The 20000-nt window shown below is 39.1% G+C and overlaps 1 protein-coding gene across 1 annotated transcript; it reads left to right on the forward strand.

Annotated features, from left to right (window-relative positions):
- The first annotated feature begins 242 nt into the window (after positions 1-242).
- Positions 243-18358, forward strand: LOC119722271 (angiopoietin-1 receptor-like). Its single transcript, XM_038192314.1, has 24 exons — positions 243-315; positions 1093-1215; positions 6929-7063; positions 8250-8480; positions 8858-9178; positions 9523-9786; positions 10008-10148; positions 10453-10605; positions 10940-11077; positions 11529-11828; positions 12276-12487; positions 12971-13037; positions 13202-13308; positions 13495-13696; positions 14646-14803; positions 15023-15269; positions 15438-15545; positions 15893-16077; positions 16429-16542; positions 17156-17226; positions 17367-17407; positions 17722-17818; positions 17990-18095; positions 18278-18358. Exons 1-24 carry the CDS (start codon positions 243-245, stop codon positions 18338-18340), a joined length of 3657 nt encoding a protein of 1218 aa, XP_038048242.1. The 3' UTR covers positions 18341-18358.
- Positions 18359-20000: the final 1642 nt, after the last annotated feature.

Consider the following 20000-nt stretch of genomic DNA (forward strand, 5'->3'; position numbering starts at 1 on the left):
CATGCTATGGAACTCCACACAATAAATACACAGTCACTTTTAACGAGCAGCAGTGTATGAACGGCAGCAAAATGATCCAAGCTCCCCTTGATGTGAACTTGCATACAAAGAAAGGTTTTAAAAGGCTTTGAAAGCAGTATTAGCTACGCCACGCTTGAGTAAACAGGGGTTGTTGACTGGGCTCGGAGGTAGAACGTTGAAATAACAGAACTTCGTGTAGGCCTATATGAGTAGGCCTAACAATGGCGTCGGTTTTACGCTCGGATCGTATCGGTGTGATGCTGCTGTTGATGGACGCCTGTCTTCTCAGCGGAGGTAAGCAAGCTAAAATTGACTTTCTCTTTAAGATCGTTTCCTCTGTTTTAAAAATCCATCGTTTCAAATACAATACGTTATCTGTGACTACGTGGTAGAAATTATATTTTCTGTTTTCTGATTTTTTTTCTTGCGGAATACCTGTCATGTAGGCTACCAGATAATGTTACAATTTTATAAGGTTCCCCTTTTCAAATCCAATTTTACATTTAATAAGATTTTGACCCACTGAAGTGTTCAGAATACTTCGATGATTTCCTACTGTAATTTCACATATGTTATCTGCCGCTTTAAAATGTTCGCCCTGCAAATAAGCGCACTCGGACTCTATAATCATGACACATGCATTTGGTTCAAGACGATTTTTTAGGGATCATTGTCATTTTTGCACATATTTTACTGAATGACTTGACACTATAACTGGCATTAATATTATACGCGCGTGATTAATAGATGCTTCGTTTAAGGTTTGTTACATTAAATTAAAAAGCATCTATGAGCAAAGCCAAAAAAAATACCCATTAAAGCCACGAATCAAGCTGTGTATACTTCTAATGGATCCGGCGACACCCGCAAATTTCCTTCGCTCACTTACTTTCATAGGTAATACTATATATAGATCAAATCCAAGAATGTTAGGAAAAAGTAAAAAGTCGTATATAGCTCAAGTCACCAACGTATTTATGAAGGGGATTTTTTTTGGGGGGGGGTGAAGGCTCCGCCTATCACCCACTCACTCGCTCATTTCATTCTTGTCCTATATATTTGAACCCACAGTGGTATCCTTGAATGTGACTGGGAAACCGGCCACTCAGAGCTCAACTGCTCCAGATAACGATGACGTAACTTACGTGGCAGGGAAAGCTGTGGATGGAGATCTCAGCACATTCACGCATACGGGTAAGTTAATACATTGAAGTATATTGTACAGACTCATAAGATTTTATTGATTTAGATTGCAATTTAATTGGTACGATCATTTGTTTACAAACTGAATTAGATTGGAGACAAACCGAGGAGCGCTGCCACAAAGGTTTCCGCGATTACTAACTCCCTGAATAGCTTTGGATGCGTTCTGCGTTACTAGTGTAACTTAATGGAGTGTTCATTATAACGGAAAGCTAAAATACATTCGTGAAATAGCTCAAACTGTATGATTTTATATCACAACATTTTCCTTGGATTTGCGATAATTAGATACCGTACGGTGAGAGGAACCTATTGTTTTTTTATTTAAACATTCACCACCGTTCTCTTATTATTTATGCAGTACAAAAACAAGCGAAATATTCTGGTCACTTTACACAAAATAGGGCCTGACCTAGAATTAATTGCAATAGAATTTACATTTACACTGTCAGACGCAGGAAGTATTACTATTTAACATACTTCCAATCTAATTTCATCCATATAGTGCAATCGTTTTATTCAGTTTTTATCACACGAAAACAGCAGTATGGAGGGTGCCATGTTTATTTCTCCGTCTGTTATCCGTCAGGAAATCGCTGCACACCACGCAGGAGATTGTTAAAACTTTGGGAATTACCTTGCCACGCAAAACTAAGAGGGAATTAAAGATTTGTACTGCCTGTATAAGATATTGGCCTTATTTATTGGTTAAAATTAATCTCTTATTGTTCAAGAAAATTAACTACATGTTTGCACATAATTATAGGTCTCCTTTAAACAGGGACAGGAAATGACATCATGAAGAAACCCATTTGAAATGTAGGCCTGTATCCACGCCTGAGTCAAGTTTCAATTACGTTTTAGAGATATTATACGAAATCTGGGATTCATGTGTTTGTTTATTGAGAATCTTAAATCTCTGGCAAAATGTTATTAAATGTCAAATTGTTCGTGTATATTTATACTCAAAAAGCCCATACGAAGAAAAATATAACGGAATTTCTAGAAGTGACAATTTAGCTGAGGTGAAGACTTTTACATGAAATAAGGCAATATGACAATTGTAAACAAATAATAATAATACGTGCCAATCCCTTACGCTGGGTGAGAGATTGGGGGAGGGTGGTTCTCAAACGAACCTCCCTGCCCGCATGCCAGTGAGTTCATTTGTTTAAAGTAATAATAGGCTAGATCTGTCCCATGGCTTCGTGACGTTAAGATACAAATTTAAAATGAACCTTTTTTTTAATAAAATAAACTAAAAATAACAAAAATTTAAATCATCTGGAAAAGGTTACATTAAGTACAAGGATTTTGGACGGTAAACCCTAAAAAAAATCCGTATTGCCAGGCCAAATAACAAAACATAGTAAAACGGTGTAGTGTCGGGCCCCGTTCCGTTAAGGGAACAAAATGTATGTTGTTACTCGTACGTCTTTAAAGTTTAAGCCTAGGCCTCTCTGTAAAAAAAAAATAATAAATACACAAAAATACAAAAAATAACTTGTGAGAACGTCGCATTTTCTTCATAGAACTAACTGATCCCAATTGGGGAAAACTTTGCAACCTGACGCCACTTCAGCGGTTGTGTACAAAGTGTATGGAGAGTCAAAACAAATTTTCTAAGTATTTCTTTAAAAGATTGGAAATGTTTCTCAGTCCCAGATTCATGTCTTATCATCATTTTTGCAATGACTGACCTTCATTGAGATGATATAATGAAGAAAAAGTGGCGTCAGGTTGAAACATTTTTTCCAAAAGTTGTTCTAAAAGTAATCTCAATGAAGAAGTCTGTTTCAGAATTCGGAATTCATTTCGTATCTATGAACCTCATTTGCAAACTGGACTAAGTAGGAGTCCGTATAACAGTACACTTTCACCCCTGGGGACAAGTGTTCCACAATTCCAAAAAGTCTTCTAAAATTAATATTTGAATGATGAAGAAATATTTCATTTTAATCATGGAGGAAAGACGTGACCCAAACTAAAGAGCAAGGACCGTAACAATAACTACCAAAAAAATCATACGCGAAAGGCCTAACTCATCATTCCACTGGCGTTCCTGTACGACAGGCATGTCGTTTCGGAGTGGTGGCAAAAGTTGTTTCTTTGGGACGGCAAACTGGACGCATGATCAAAATGTTCTTACGACGAACATGGATTTTTCATGATCGGCTTTTGCTCCGTCCAAACTGCGAGGACTGCCAGCATTTCGCATAAATCCATGATGGCGGCCATGTTTTTGTTCATTATGCGCTATATACATGCAGCGCTAGCGGGCGCTATTTAATGTGCAGAGGTCATTGTCTGTATATGGGGACGTAGTTGGACAAGAAACGCGAATCGGAACGCTCGCGCGTAGTACAGGCAAGTCAAAAGATCTAGTTTAGTTTTTACGTTTGTTCTTAATGAAAGCTGAATTTGGATTTTTAATTATTAACCTTGACCCACCCACCCACAATTTGAAAAAAATCAAAATTCAAAATCATTGAACATTTTTAATGGCCCCTTAGGTATAATGTTTGCGACAGACAGTCGTCTATGCTGAAGTTAATCGCATGTGGGTCATTGATCCTAAACATTAGCCTTCATAGTGCATGTAAATCGAAACATGTAACCAGACTAATCAAGAAAGTGCGCTCTCCATTGTTCAGGTACAAAAGGCCTAAATTTTCATCTTCAAAGGTGCTTGGAAAAACACCTTTTCAGTTTAAATAAATTTTGGTTTTCATTTGATAAAAAATACCACTACACATAAAAAGTCAAAGACTAAAATAATTCGGTTTTGCAATATTACGATAAAATTTACGAATGTATACCAAGCTGTAACGTAAGCATTCTAAAATTTAAATTAAAGGGAAAATACAACATTTGCAAACATCAAAAAATAAAACTACCAAATCATTTTGAAATACCTTGCTGGACTGTTAGTGAATGACAGTGTAAAGCATCCTGTAAAATCATGGCACCTGGTATATTGTCATTTTCAAGAAAAGTGGTATTTTTGTATCAATTTCCAACGCTGATCGGCCGATCAGCGTTGGAAACAACTGGCTTTTTTTCAAATACTGGCCCCAATTGACCATCGCACTTGTTTGCAATCGATTACAAACCTATGAACGGGTACGAGCCAGCTAGACTGGTTCCCTGACCTTACAATTCCCCAATGTATGTAAACTGCTCTGTTTCTTCTTATATGGAGTCAGGGAACCAGACTACAGGAAAATGATCGTTTTTTTCTTGGTTTTATAGGATTTTCGAACCCAAAACCTCAAAAAAGTCAGTGTAACTATATTTGCTATATATTTCCAACCCCCCAATTCCATCCATTTCTGAAAATTACAGCAAAAGCAAATGATGTATATTCCCTTTAAGTTCAAATTAAAGATTAATCAATAAATTAAAACTTAAAACAGCAAGAAGAAAACAATGTTAACAACGGGCGTTCGTCCCCGTGTATATTAAAAAAGAACAATAATGACAAGTGCAAAAATGGATATAGAATTAAGGGCATATGACAAGAGCTACAATAAAATAATGGATTGGAATTTGCAGTTAGCCTAATGAGTTTGAGAATGCTGAATTCAGCATCTGTACCATGGATGGTACCGGTGAGTCTTTGTATTTTTGAATTCTTATTGGTAAATTTTTCAATATCTGCGTGCTTTTTAAAGTATGCTCTGACAAATAAGCGGATTTCCGTTCTGGTGGCAAGAGGTGGTTGTGTCTATTGGAAATAAGAAAGGACTTTGCAAATTTTAGAATCCAGTTGTTCGCGTATTTTGAATAATGATTAAATGTTAAACAAAATGCATGAGATCGTGATAGGACAGGACAGTATTCGGATAAACAATTATACGCCAATTCTTTTTTTCCCTACTCTCTCAATGTTCTGGGCTTGGATTTCCGTAATTCCCGATGACCACACAACCACTGCAGATTCCAGTATTGAACAAATAACAAGATTTGGCGTGGACGAGACGAAATCGAATACTTCGCGATGAAAACGTGTGCTCGTTGTTTGAATTTACTTCATCCGAATTTAAAATTGACCGACAAAGACGAAATTAAACATTGGAAGTGCACTTAATCGATATTGATAGACGAATTAGTATATTAGCAACGGTGAATTTGAATTATAAACGTTTAAAATAGCTGGGAAAACCTATATTACAATAAGATCACTAACTTCAACTTAATTTTTCTTTAATTTACTGAGGATGTAAAGTCGACATGAAGCCATACTGACACTCTGTTGAACTTGCCGGTCATCATCATCATTAACTTGCAATTGACTGGGGAAAAAAACCTGATTACGAAGAAAAGAAATCTGCATTACCTTGCATTTCAAAGGATTTTATTTCATATCGTTTACATTACACCAGTCCACAAGTGTGTTAACATCAGATTGCAAATTTGACTGTTCACCTCTGGGAACAATCTCAACTATACTGAGATCATCAACATACTTCAACTGGAGAAAAAAAATGATTTTTCACATGTTCTTTGTTTATTTTGTTGGAGTTGTTCGACGCTTGAATAATTTTACTGCATTAAGTCCTAGGTCAAATCGTAACTTGACTGGACTCAAAGCGTCGCAGAGTTTTTTTTTGTTTTTTTTTGAAGCATGGCACAGTGCCAAACACAGTCACTGTAAACATGGCACCTCTTTAAAAGTTACATACTGCCTTGCATAGGCCTATGGTTATCCCTGATGTTCGTACGTAGCTTAACATAATATGGCGTTCTCATTTAAAGTTTTAAAGTTTCTTTTCTTCTTCTTTTTTCACTGTTTCAACTATTTTTTATTCATGCTGACATTAACATTGGATGTATACATTATAAGTAGTAAAATTAATGTGCAAGAAAAAACAAGTCATAAATTAAATTTAGATTTGACTTATTTTAAAATGGAAACACAGAAGCCTCAGCATCAGGGGTCAGGAGAAGCCAAGGGCTTTTATTCCTCCCCCTATCCCATTGCCTATATCACCCGTATTGTAGTTTCATTGTAACATAACTTTGTTAAACATACAAGTACAAGGACAAGTGACTTATTACAAGAATACAAATAACAACACAATACAATGAAAAAACAACAGGAGATTAGACCATAACAAAGAATTAAGTTATACTATGTTTAACATAAGCTTGGTTTTGAGTGTCTTTGCGAACACATTTAGGGACTGTCTTATGGTGTCTGTAAGGTATTTGATGCCGCGTTTTTATGTTCCATTTTTATACGACGTAGTTAGATTGTGGATTTGATACAGATAATTACTTCGAGATGAACTTCTCGTTGAATATAAATGTACATCAGCGGAAAATGAAAAGTATGAGCGAAGACGGGTAGGCATCAGGCCGCTAGTTCAGTTAACAGTCATGTACATGTCGTACGTGACTGTGTATGATAAACACCAAGTTATGACGTCACATGTGAAGTCAGGGACAATGCCGGTGCAGCGTTAATATCCGACTCCATGAAATATGGACTTGTTGGTAGTATTGTGCATGTGTAAGCATAACAATAGCCTATAAATATGCCTTTTTATAGGAGAGTGACCTGTCACGTGCGAGGGATTAACCAATAATAGGGGAAAAGAGTCCGATTTCCATAGGACTAGGATTTTCATATGACACCGACATGCCGGCGCGAATTTGGAAGCCTCTTATGTGGCGTCTTAATACTCTGATTTATCCACAGGTTATAATCCACCGGAACTAAAGACAGATCCGTGGTGGAGATTGGACTTGGAAGCTATCTACTGCTTGAGAACTATCACCATATATAACAGACAAAATTATGATTGCGGAAAGAGACCGCCAAATAACGATTGTGGTAATATTGCCGTCAAGCGTATGTGCTGTTACTTGAGCTTCTCATAATTGAACATAATTCGTCACCGTTTTCACGAAGAGCCACATGTCGATTTCGAAGAAAAAGCGTTTTCGAGATAATCGCAAAAGAAGTTTCTCCTATTTTAAAACTGCAAAAAATACCACTTTGCAACAACTTTGTGCAGCAAGGAAACCATTAAACGATTCTACGAGAGCTGAATTTTTACATGAACCCAGTAATTAGACTTAATACATTATATAATTGGTGAAAATTAATTAGTAAAGATATGTGGCTCTTCGTGAAAACGCAAATTCAGGTTTCCGACATATTGGCCCTTTCTGTTCAACGTGTATTTCCATAGGCGCGCGTGAGTACGCGCGCGCAGCTGAACATGTAACAAAGATATGTGGCTCTAAGTGAAAACGCACATCTCATTTGACCTACTTTTACGTATTTCCGTGCAATGGGTTTTGTACGCGTTCAAAGGGCAAAAATGTATGTGGCTCTTCGTGAAAACGCAAAATGCATAAATCGAGATTTCTGCCCCTTGCAACATAAATGTAACTTAGAAATTAATGATGTTTTGCTTGCAGAAACATGTCAAAATGGTTAAGTACATTGTTTTAATGCGAAGTATTGAAAATTGAGAAAAATTGAGAAAAATGTAATTTTTGACATATGTGGCTCCTCGTGAAAACGGTGACGAATTTCGTTAATGTATAGTTTTACAGGTTTCCAAGCCAAGTGCAGTAGCTGAGCTTAAGAAATAAAAAGAGAAGGGGCCAAATTCTAGACAAAAGCGGATCTTCTCTGGACCTGATTACCAGGGCACTCCTTCAGCACTCATTTTTTTGTGTCATAGTGGCTTACTTCTATTCCTATAAATCAGAGCTCCCACTATAGCAGAGAATTCCATTTTCAATGACTACATCTGTAATCTCCCCAACGTTTGTTTCACATGAAAATACAATGTGTAAAGCATCAATTTCCAAGATATTTTTTTTATTATTTTTGTTTCAACTTAAGGAGCAATACAAGGTCAAACAACTTTAATTGTTAAAGGTCTATGTGGGTACAAGTCCCCCCAAAAAAAATCAAATTGGAAATTGATTAGACTAAATACATTTCAGTTTTAAAATGAACTAGAACTCAAACTCTTCACTCCCATGTGCTTCCAACATTACAGCTCGCCGTATAATAGGTGCTGTAATACGAGCAGGGTTGAATCAAGATCACCTAACAAACAGAGAGATTGGAACAGTCACTGAAGCGCAAGCCATAGATAGAACGCGACCGATTGAGATAATAGCAAACCCGATGGTCACCGCCCATTTCGTCAGCGTGGATATCCCGGGTACAAATAATATCCTTCACATGCGTGAGGTCGAGGTTGGAGAATACTTGGATGAAGGAGGGGGTGAGTGTCGGAATGGAAGTATGTCAGTCACGTACAATGTTATGAACCAGTCAAGGCACTTTCATTGAATACCTTTTACTTCTATAAACCAACCTTAAACGTCTACCGAATTTCTCCCAAAACACTATTGACTATCCTGTAAGTATCCAAACTTGGTTTAAAGATGGCTACGTAATGTATTTCGTTGTCACATGATATCAAAAGATTTCGTCGTTACAGTTGTAAATATTGCCTATTTTTTGATACCACCTAAAAACCGAAAGTACCGTTTGCTTGCACATGTATGTACATATATACGCATACTCAAGAATCAGAAATGCCGACTAGCTATGGTTTCGATAAGCCATCGCTGATAACTCGTTTTCCTAATCAAACAGATGGGGAGGTGGATTTTACTCTTGTCGCCAATCCTGCTCTACTGGGTCAAACTGGAGACGACGATGCCATTATTGCAGCTTACAAAGGTCCCAACGATATCTCCGCTGATGTCTCATTCGGTCGACAAGTGATAACAGGAGGGAGTAATGACCTTCCGTCAGGGTCCAATCAGCTACAAGATCCTCTACTGGGATGTCAGGTCAGACAGCTCAACCTACCCGAGCAGGGTGGGATCGACAGAACGGGCGTCTTCTACTGTGAGGCGACTAGAGCTGGCAGGACAAACACGAAGATACTGACCGTAATCTTGCCTAAAGATGGTAATCAAGTTCAAACTTTGTACGCCTAATTAGTCATTAGATCATTTCGAACACAATTCATTATCACTGAATATCAAGGAGGTCTCCGTCAATGGAGAATGCATTGTACCATTTATATTGTATGGTAATTCGTTATGTACAATAGCTCATATAATGATTTCGCCATTGAAAGGGGCCTCCTTAAAAGTACAGCGATAGCGTGTTCAGAGTTGTCTATGGATAAACACTAAATTATGTTCGTCGTCGTCCTTATGCCCATCGTTAACTACCAGGGCGTAACTGCATATCTTGATACTCACGGCTTCTACCAAAAAAAATCCTCTCAGTTTAAATTGCCATTTTAGAAACCACCGTCCATATCCGTCCAGCACAGCGAACGCAGGTAGCTAGTGTAGGGGACTCGGTTCGACTTGAGATGCGAAATGTACATGCACCAAACACCAACTACAGATGGCGGCATAATGGTGGTGACGTCATGACATCTTGGGATGACCAGCTCAGCGTGTCTATTGATGACGTTGCTGTGAGTGATGGAGGGGTCTACAGCTGCTTCGCATCGGGCCAGGAGGATCAACAACTGCATGGAATCATGACACTTATTGTGCAAGGTTCGTGCAATTTCATTGAGCTGTTAAAAGTATGGCTGAACATACTATAAGAATATGCCTGAAAAGAAGAGCATTTGCAATAATGCAAAAGCGACGAAAGATGCCAATTGCAAGCAACTTTCGACTGAAGAGTGAGACATCCCAAACCAACGAAGGACCCCGGAAAGGTCGCTTTCTTCTCAATCAATGTTTTCCTTAATTTTGTCAACTTCTATTGACAGGTTGTTCTTCGGGAAAGTGGGGGTCAGCATCATCTCCCTGTCTCAATGTCTGTCGTCGATGCTACAACGGAGGCGTTTGTGATGCCAAGATTGGATCCTGTACATGTGCTCCGGGCTTCAGTGGAGAACAATGTGAACAAGGTATACAAGTATTATTGACGCAATGTCTTGAATCAAATTGAATCCGAATCAAGAATCAAGAAACAAGAAAGTATAGGATGGAAACGCTTACGTTCTTAATTCGCTAGCCTGAGTAATTAACATGCGTGACTTTTCAACAATGCCGAATTCAACAAAGCGCTTGGTAGTTTGGATAAAATTAGGTATGTTATCAGGCATATTGTTACGTATGGAGGTTTGTGCTTTTGCTTTGAGGCCGGAAAATACATAAAGATCACCATTTCTGTTTATTTTTTACAACATTGTACTTATAATTTGCATACAGTACGCGGCCGCAATGTCTTCGGTAAAAATGGTGTTCATAACTGTTCTGCTGGCGGTGATCACGATTATGCTTGCCGGGGTCGTTTGTTTTGTCTTCCTGATCCTTACGGATGCTCATGTGCTGCAGGATTCACTGGACTAGACTGCATGCAAGGTGAGGGGGAATATCGCAGGGAAACGGCCCAGTACTGCCTTAAGTGAAATCCAGAGAATATTAACAAAGGCTTTAATGTCTGCAAGTCAGCTAACCTTGTCGAGTTGGTCATACATAATGCTTGTTTTCTTACATAGGACCTTAACGACAAGCTGTTACAACCACTACAATTGAGGAAGTATCACCTTTTTACATACTATACTATATCTACACAGTTAAGACATGTCAGTATAAGTTAACATCATTACACCCCGTTGTTGCTTTAGGCTAATTTCTATGAACTATACGCATACTACTAATTGAAAAATGTAACTGATTTCTCTGCCTTTATTAGAATGTGCCGAGGGGAAGTATGGAGCTGACTGTACGCAAACATGTCACTGTGCAGGAATCTGCAGTAAGGATACAGGAGAATGCACCAATGGCGCTAATTGTGACTCGTCATACTTCGGAAACAATTGTCAATGCTCAAGTAAGATAAATGCATGATTGAATATCCCCTTATTACTCAAATCAGTGATACAATTATTGAATTCAAAGTGGTGCAAAATATCTATAAATGGTTGTCCATTGTAAAATAAGTGCGTTCTTTTTTGTGCATCCACATTATTAATGCGAAAACAAAAGCGACTGTCGGAGATGGTTAGATTCGGGAACATTTCATTGCCAAACCTCGACATAGATTTACAAATCCACACAATATAATGTAAGACAAAGAAATCACGATCTGTAAGTCACTAGCCAAAATTGTTCCTGGGGGCCCCATTCGAATCGAGGCGGCAGTCGTTAAGCTCTTTCGATCCCCTCACTGGCTCTTGGTACACCTCAGTTCAATTCTCTGATGAAAAGACACCTTTATCACATGGTGCAACAGGAAAGTTCTAACTTGGGACATGATTCCCTTTTGGGGGATTCCATTTCAGATACGGAACCTTTCACAGGAGAAGTGAAATCAACATCCATCATGCAACGCAGCCTTGGTTTCTCCTGGAGTGAGCCAAAATGCGGAGGTCAGCCAGATCCACCCGTCACCGGATACCGATACAAACTGAGTGGTAGGGTTTCCGGACAGCAACCACCGTTTGAATTCGACACTCCTGACACATCAGTTTCATTAGATGAGCTGATACCGTATGTTGAATACAGTTTCAAAGTTGCAGCTATCACCAGTGAAGGGACGGGGACGTACAGTAACAGTGTGGTTGTCAGGACAGCAGAAGCAGGCAGGTTTTGGTAAAAGACATTAAGGGCGAGCTGAAGTATTTTGTTAGTTGAGCCCCAAACTTCACACAAAAATGACAGTATACGTAATAATGCCTCGCTGAGATTGCCGGTGGCCGTACAGTTCCAGTCAATGTGACTATGTTAAGAAGAGTCCATGCTTTGATAAAGACATTTAATGCACATGCATTTTGTGCGATGCTGAATTAATTCATAAATATGATATCGTTAGTGAAGTGTTGGCCAAGTTGTTCTCAGTTTTACTCATCTGTCAGAGTCATGATAAGGAAGTCGTACTACAGATTCCTTGGTTGTATTGCGCATGCCTAAGTGAAGATAATCACGACAGTAGCATATCTCGTGGAGGGTAACAGCCCTTATAAGGTTAAACAAAAAAATGCAAGTTACATATGACAGCCGCATCAACATCAATATCTTCGCTTTTCCAGAACCTACAGTCCCTTTGAATGTCAACATCCAGAATGTCAGCGAAGATTCCATCACGGTTGGCTGGATGAAACCTGATCCTCCACAAGGCAATATAACAGCTTACGAGGCTACTTGGACATTGGGAGATGGTACACCAGCGATGCAAGATATCGGCATTATTGTGGCATACAGGATCAAAGGTCTTCTACTGAATTCTACTTACGATGTTCAGGTAAATACTTCAAAGCGTACATTTATTAACAAATACACTATCATATGGAAGTTTAAATATCGCACAGGCAAGTTAGAGCTCAGTAACGCTGGACTGACTGGGTACATGCATTGTGCCCAATGAAGGTCATGTAACTTGGTCATGTAACTATTGATTCGCACGCGAATTGTATGACTTTTGGCCCAAAGAAGTATTTAAATTCATGTGAATTTAAATTCATGCGGACACACTGATTTAGTGTCTGCTTCTGCTGGACAAGTCCCACCAGATAGTGGTTATAACGTACAGGTCATATAGGTGTCATATAGCGCAGGTCGAAGAGAATTACTATTTAATTATGTCCCTATACACCTTCGCATGAGGCCACCACTCGGATCAGATATGAGGTTTTGTCAGACTATGCTGCAATTCATTTACTATCCAAAAAGATTTCATTGAGTTGAAAATATTAAATGTATACATTGACATTGTTCTCAATTTTAGGTGAGAGCGAAGACGGTAATCGGGCCGGGTCCTTGGAGCGAAGCCATACGTGTGACAGTTGTGGGAGGTAAAAACCTGTCTGTATTTCCAATTCACAAGTACACAATCATTTACGCCTTCTTCTTGGAGCATGAATTCCCCCTTGTCACCTTTCAAATGAAAAATTCAAACCAACTGAGCTCCCTCCCGCTTCTTGTAAATGTAATTGTTCATTGTCCATTAAATTTGCAGTACCGGGACCATTACAGAACCTTCGCTGGACAAATCGAACTGAAGAGGCGGTTACATTGGATTGGGATCTCCCACTAAAACCTAAGGGACCAATAAGTGGCTATGTTGTACGTAGACAAATACTGTATTAAGGAAAGTACATTTTAGGTTAATTATCTTATTATCTACCGGCATGCAAGCAATTCTGCATCATTTGGATATCATACCAAGTGTAAAATGGTATATTTGTTTACAAGACCTGTATTAATTGACAATACTGCCAGAATTTACTAACAAATACTTTTCTTGACTAGGTACAACACAGGGCAATAGAAAAACCTTATCAACCAGATTTTACTCCAACGGACACTTTCATCGAAAATGAGACGGCCAGCGCTCCATTTGTACAGGACAATCTCGAACCAAGTACGATATATGAATTCATCGTTTCAGCTAAAAACCAGTGGCATATGGGAGTGCCACAACTCTTGCAAGTTTACACTAAACAAAACAAACGTAAGTGTTGTTTTTCTCCCCGTTAGCATGCAATAGTGCTCTTGTGACTTACTTCTGAATCCCAAAGCTTATTTAATGTGTTGGTTTACCGCAGATCTTGTACGAACTAGCCATAGCATCCTGAAAAAAAGCAAGTAACAGGACTGTTAATTTGACAAGATACAACAATATCTACCTCCACAATTGGGAAGCCGTAGGTGTACGGGGGGCCATCAAACACAGGTACTACGAGAGTTTCTCTCCCACACAAAGACGCAGGGCATGTCTTCTCCAAAACAAATATTTTCGTTATCCGGTTTTTAGGGAAATGGCCGAAGTATGTTGTTGTTACCTTCCTACCTTCCGTACGACCCACTGATAAATTCCTGTAAGCCACTTCCCTACTCAAAAATCTTCTCTACGTTCAATGAAGAGGCAACAAACGGGGTACCGATAGTTTGTACCTTGTACAAACTGCACAAGGTAATTTTGGAGGAGGTTTGCGTCGGTGCTTATGTTAGGGTTGGCTGGGCGGTTCGAGTCATTTTCGATGGGAAAAGCTCAATATAAGATATACATCTTTCCGACGCAATATTCCATCTTATAAAATGTTGAGTTGCAGTACGCACTGCTACATCAGACTGGAACCGGCTAGCCAACAACGGCAAACTCAATTGTATGATGTCTGCACTAAGAAGCAGAAGTTCGAGGGTTCAAGTCCCACCAAAGCGGTGGGTGAATGTCTTTTTCATTTTAAATTCTTCAAATTTGCTTCATCGTTTTTATTGGAATCATTGCTCTCGGACTAACAGGGGGCCAATGTGAGTTTTCTGATCCACTTAGTGCCACAGCCGTTATTTTTTTATTTTACTATGTGTAGGACTGTACTACTGTAGGTATTTTACATCCTTAAAGGCCTGTATGCAGCTATATATAATAATCGCAAGTTCATGTTCTCTGCACCATGCAGGTACAACCAATGCACAGAACAATGGACCGAACGTAGCAGCTATCGTTCTCGGGGTCCTGTTGACTATTTCCGGTATTGTCAACATAATCAGTTGCGTGGTGTGGAGGAAACGAGACCAAGACAGTGCTCCAACTAAATTGCTTGACGATCAAGAAATTGTAAGTCCTTGTGTTAGTCAAAAGGCTGCAAGTCTGTTTATTTTTATTTTTTTGGCATTTTGGTAAGGGGAAAATATAAAGTAAGGTCTTCACAGTTCATGAAAGACACTGTGAAAACTAACTTTAGAAAGGTACATAATAGCAACTCATATTATTTGCTGTGGAATATTAACATTAATTTTTTTTATTTTTTTTTTTTAATTGTCCTGGTCCAAATAGGAACTGTCTCTTGTCCGAGATCCGAACATGCACGCCATTAATAGGTCGCCGATCGCAGAGAACGACATTGAAAAGGACATTTACGAAAACGTTGGCTTACCAGTCTGGGCTAAGGGACTGGAAATCCAATGGAGGAATCTCACGATTGAGGATAAGGTACTCGGCAAGGGAAACTTTGGAGAAGTGAGAGCAGGTAGCCTCAAAATCAGAGGAGGACTGGCTAGAGTAGCCATCAAAACTCTCAAAGGTAAGAGAAAAATTACTTTAAATCTCAGGCCGATAACACAATCCACTTGTACTTACGTGGTTAAATTTTTAACCGTGAGTTATTTTGATCATGTCATATTTGACTTGTGGAACATCTTTCATTGAAATGCAAACGAGAGTTTGAATCTTAATTTGTTTATTGTTACAGGAGCGACAACGACTGCTTCCGAGGACTTTCTGGTCGAGTTCAAGACAATGGCTCAGATCAAGCCACACCCGAACGTAGTTGGTCTAATGGGCGCGTGTATGCACGAAGGTACAACTGTGTTATCAAACATTTGATCCCTCTATACAAAAATTGTTATTATTATTTCACAATCATTCTGTGAAAATCAGATGGGAATTGGTTTTAGTTTTAGTTTAATGTTTTTTACTGGACTCAAGTATAAAAGGATCATGGAAAACCACACATCTGGGACATCGTTAACATGATTATACGCTGTGACTTCAGACTTCACAAACCATTTTCCTGCTTCTTGTTTTCAACAATTCAAAGTAATAATCTGGGCCTAACACACTCCACATTTCTAGCACGCTGGGCATTTGATTTACCCTCCAATTTCTTTATTAAAATCTGATCAGTGATTTCTTTCTTTATTCTAGCATTTTTGTACGTCGCTCTTGAATATCTCCCCAACGGCAACCTGCGTGACTACCTGAGGAGTACTCGCCCCAAGCAGCAGGTGGCAGGGAAGTCAGATGATGGTGTATCACCGCTGACTTCCTCCAACTTACTGACATTCGGCATAGATATAGCCAGAGGAATGGATCACCTCTCTGACACTGGGGTACGGACTTTCAATCAAATTGAAATATGCCCCAATAAAGGGGTTGTTCTGTGGGTAAAGGTGTCGTAATTTCTAAGTGTCCATCTTTCTTTTTTGGCAGGTTAAAAAATATCACAGACTCCGTTGCCTATTGGCTACGTTTCCAACGCGTGCGTGGTGGTATAGGAATTCAAATCCCAACGTTCTTCCCTTCACCAAAGAGTATACATTTATATGGAAACATTAAGGGTGCAAAACAGATTGCAGTAAATCTCTTAAGGCAGTAAATCTCTTGTTTCAGGTACTGTGAAATCACTTATGGTAATGGCGATTGGGTGATTATTATTAACAAAATATATTTCTCTAATGTAGATAATTCACCGAGACTTGGCTGCGAGAAACATACTTCTTGGAGATGACTTGACTGCAAAGATTTCTGATTTCGGACTCTCTCGGGGAGAAGACGTCTACGTTCAGAAGTCGCAGGTAAAGTTGTCACTTTCTCAATACAGTTGTTAATATAGTGTTAATGAAGTGCACATGTGCAGAATTATAACAGGTGAAATCTCAACACTGATCTTGTTGTGAAATTCGTTGTGGAGCGCTTTGGTCCAATGGTACGGTGTTCGATTCATGTGCCGTGGTACGTGGGTTCGAACCCTAACGGAAAACACGATGCATGTGTTCTTGGGCAAGACACCTGGCTACAAATGTAAATGGGAACATGTGAAAGTACAGACTTGAATGCACTGATCTCGAGCTGCTGCAGAAAACAGGTCCCAAGACCTGATGAACAGTGGTAATACAATTGTGAAGCGCTTTGAGACCTTTGATATAAAACGCTAACACCGCGTTATATTAACACAGTTTCCGATAGCACTCGAGAACCAGCAGAGAGGAAACAACAAAATTAATACTGCACAAGATAAGACAATCTTAGTTATCCTTTAGACATTTTATGTACAATTTGTGAAGATTTCTGAACCTCTGTAACAGTTTATGATCTTTTGATATATCTTTTTCAAATGAACAAGTTTCATTTTAATGGCTTCGTTTTTTTTTCTTCATTTTGTTTTTATTTACAACTGTTATCTGTTAGACCCGTGTTCCTTTCCGCTGGTTGGCCATCGAGTCTTTGACCCGTCGGGTGTACAAATCTAAGAGTGATGTGTAAGTACAATCATCAAAACATTATACGACTTTCAGATCATAAATACCAGCAAATTCCAAGTAAATTTGTTATTTTTTCCTCACATGTGAGATTTATGAATCTTTTTCATGCCTGAATTGTTCTGGTAATCGTATTCCAGGTGGTCTTTTGGGGTCGTGCTGTGGGAGATAGCCACATTTGGTAAGTAAAGTTAGTTTGTCATATTTAATATCTTTATATTCTAGCAGAATGGAATTAATATGGAGGTTTAATCAAAAGATAACTTGGCTATCAGAGAACCGTGATAAAGTGTTGAAATATTCATTTTTAATTTCACCTGCACGTTCCGATCTTGTCACCTTTCTTCAGTTCTACAAATCTTTTTATTCTCATCAGAGTCTCAATCGATGAATAAAGATCACGATAGGTTTTGAGTTCTAATACTGGCATTGTCGTATTTAACATTGAAGATGTTATTGTTTGACGGGTATTTACTGTATTATCGGTTATTGCAGGTGCGACGCCCTATCCGGGAATTCAGAGCAAGTTGTTGGCCGAACGATTGCAGGAAGGTTACCGACTTCCCAAGCCAGAAAACTGCGCCGATGAAATGTAATTAAGCAAATTTTCCTTCAATTATTTTAGTGCAAAATTGTGCTTCCTAAGCCCGGAGTCTGTAAAGTAAATACAAGGGTACTTAAAAAGGAACAAAAGAGTACACCTTTCGCCACAGCATCTCCACAAAAACTCCAATAAGCTTTATTGTGTTTCTTACTCTCGTAGCTACGATCTGATGATGAGGTGTTGGCAGCCACAGCCAAGCCAACGCCCAAGCTTCAAAGAACTTATGGTGACGCTCAAGAAAATGAACGATCCTTCAGATGAGAACGTATGTGTACCGTTTATTCCCAGCTCTTCTTTGTATATCACAAACGTTCTTTATAACAACTTAAAGAACGGTGTATTTTCCGATTACTTTCATGAGAGTCATTCAGAAAATTGTCTCAGAAAATTGTCTTTGAATTAATTTTCAAATCTATTATAAAAATCAACATTTTGTTAATATTTCAGATTTACATGACACGTCATATCTACGAGAATCACGTGATTAAGCCCGAGTTCGACGATAACTAGAAAGGCAGCTCAAGACTGAAGGTGAAACAAAGAGAAAATACCTTTCGATATACATAAGAGATACGATTTAAATATCCGTCATTGATTATTCTAATGTACTTTTGTTTCGGGGTGGGGGCTTGAGTTTGACCTACAATCCTGGCCAAATCTCGCTGGGCCCCAAAGCCCCCGGCACCGGCACCCCATTCAATGTTGTCTCTCATTGCGCAGTGTGTACTCTATCAGCTGGAGAGAACAACATTGACCGGGGGAGCGGGGGAGTGTGTGACCGTGGCAAGGGCGGATCCAGAACACAATTTTGGGGGGGGCCAAAAAACATTTTGGTCCCCCCCAAAAGTGGGTCTAAAAAATTACGGCGTGGGGTTCGGGGCCCGCTAGGGCCCCGAAAATTTTTTAGATTCTAGATGCTCTGTGGTGCGATCTGAGGCAATTTCTGACCACTTTAACCAATTTTTTTGGAGGAAAAGATGGTGGTGAACTCATTGCCTGCCTTTATTGCGATGTCACATTAAAAAAAAAAAAATTGGTTTCGTTTTGGGGGGGCCATGGCCCCCTTTGGCCCCCCCCCCCCCCCCCTGGATCCGCCCTTGGACCGTGGCAGGCTCAGGAAGTGTCCCAACCATTTTGGCCGGGATAGTAGCTCAAGTGCTCTGTGCAACTGACACAGTTGTTATGCACTAGACAAATTGATGTTTCGTATATCAAAGTGTGTTCTGAAAGACTTGAAAGTAATAAAATAACAAGTTTTACATTTATGATCCTATTTTTGTTAGTGTCGTTTGATAAAAACAGAAATCCAGAAAGCACAAATGCCATTTAACAATTGTTCACTACTGTGATGTAGGATATGACTTTTTAACACCCGAGGGGCGCATAGGGACGCATGACATCCGAGGCGAAGTTAAAACGGCATATCCCACATCACAACAGTGCAAAAAACTGTTTTCTTATTTAGTGCCAATAACTTTAAAAAAAATAAAGGGTTGTAACTTACTGCGTGAAAAATAAATGGAATCATTGTGATGTAAGTTTCGATAGCTGAAGGTTTTGATGTCTTGCCGGACATGAGACTGACGTTGCAGTTCTCATTGCACAAAGTTAGCGCGCCCTCATGTGCCACAACGCGCAATGAAGTCAGTGCATGCAATGTCCCCCTCAGTACAGTGTGTGACATGCATTTTTATTGCCCAGACACATGGCCATTCTAGACCAATACAATTACAGTATCCAAGCACAAATATAACTGTAATGTTTATATCACATTGCTTGCGGGGATGTTGTAGTTATTTTAGCTGTATAATTTTTGATCATGGATGGTACCGCTGTTGGTTGCAAGAAACAATTTACTGACATGCGTTCTACATCATCTTATGATTGGTTAAGACGAATAGTTTGTTAATAAATTGCAGTCTTAAATGAAACATTTTACTGAAACGTTTTATGAATAATTAAATACGTGTACAGGGTGAGTCCTCTTATGTGCCAGTTTTACAAACAAAAGTTGCTAAATTCTAAAATCTTTTGCAAGAGGTTTGCAAGTTCAAAGAAATGTATGCCCAACATTAGGAGAAATGTGTGACGTCGTCGTGACCTCAGCAAACGTGATTTTGTTAAACTTACTATGGAACGTCCGATTTTCTGAAAACGTAGTGTGTAGTTT

Source organism: Patiria miniata, unplaced genomic scaffold, assembly GCF_015706575.1.
Source record: "Patiria miniata isolate m_02_andy unplaced genomic scaffold, ASM1570657v1 HiC_scaffold_15, whole genome shotgun sequence".
In the NCBI taxonomy this organism is placed as follows: Eukaryota; Metazoa; Echinodermata; class Asteroidea; order Valvatida; family Asterinidae; genus Patiria; species Patiria miniata.

Coding starts and splice junctions, on each gene's coding strand:
- LOC119722271 (XM_038192314.1), top strand. CDS start 243: ATGGCGTCGGTTTTACGCTCGGATCGTATCGGTGTGATGCTGCTGTTG. Junction 1,216..6,928: donor CAGCACATTCACGCATACGG/GTAAGTTAATAC, acceptor ATTTATCCACAG/GTTATAATCCACCGGAACTA. Junction 14,804..15,022: donor TGCTTGACGATCAAGAAATT/GTAAGTCCTTGT, acceptor TGGTCCAAATAG/GAACTGTCTCTTGTCCGAGA.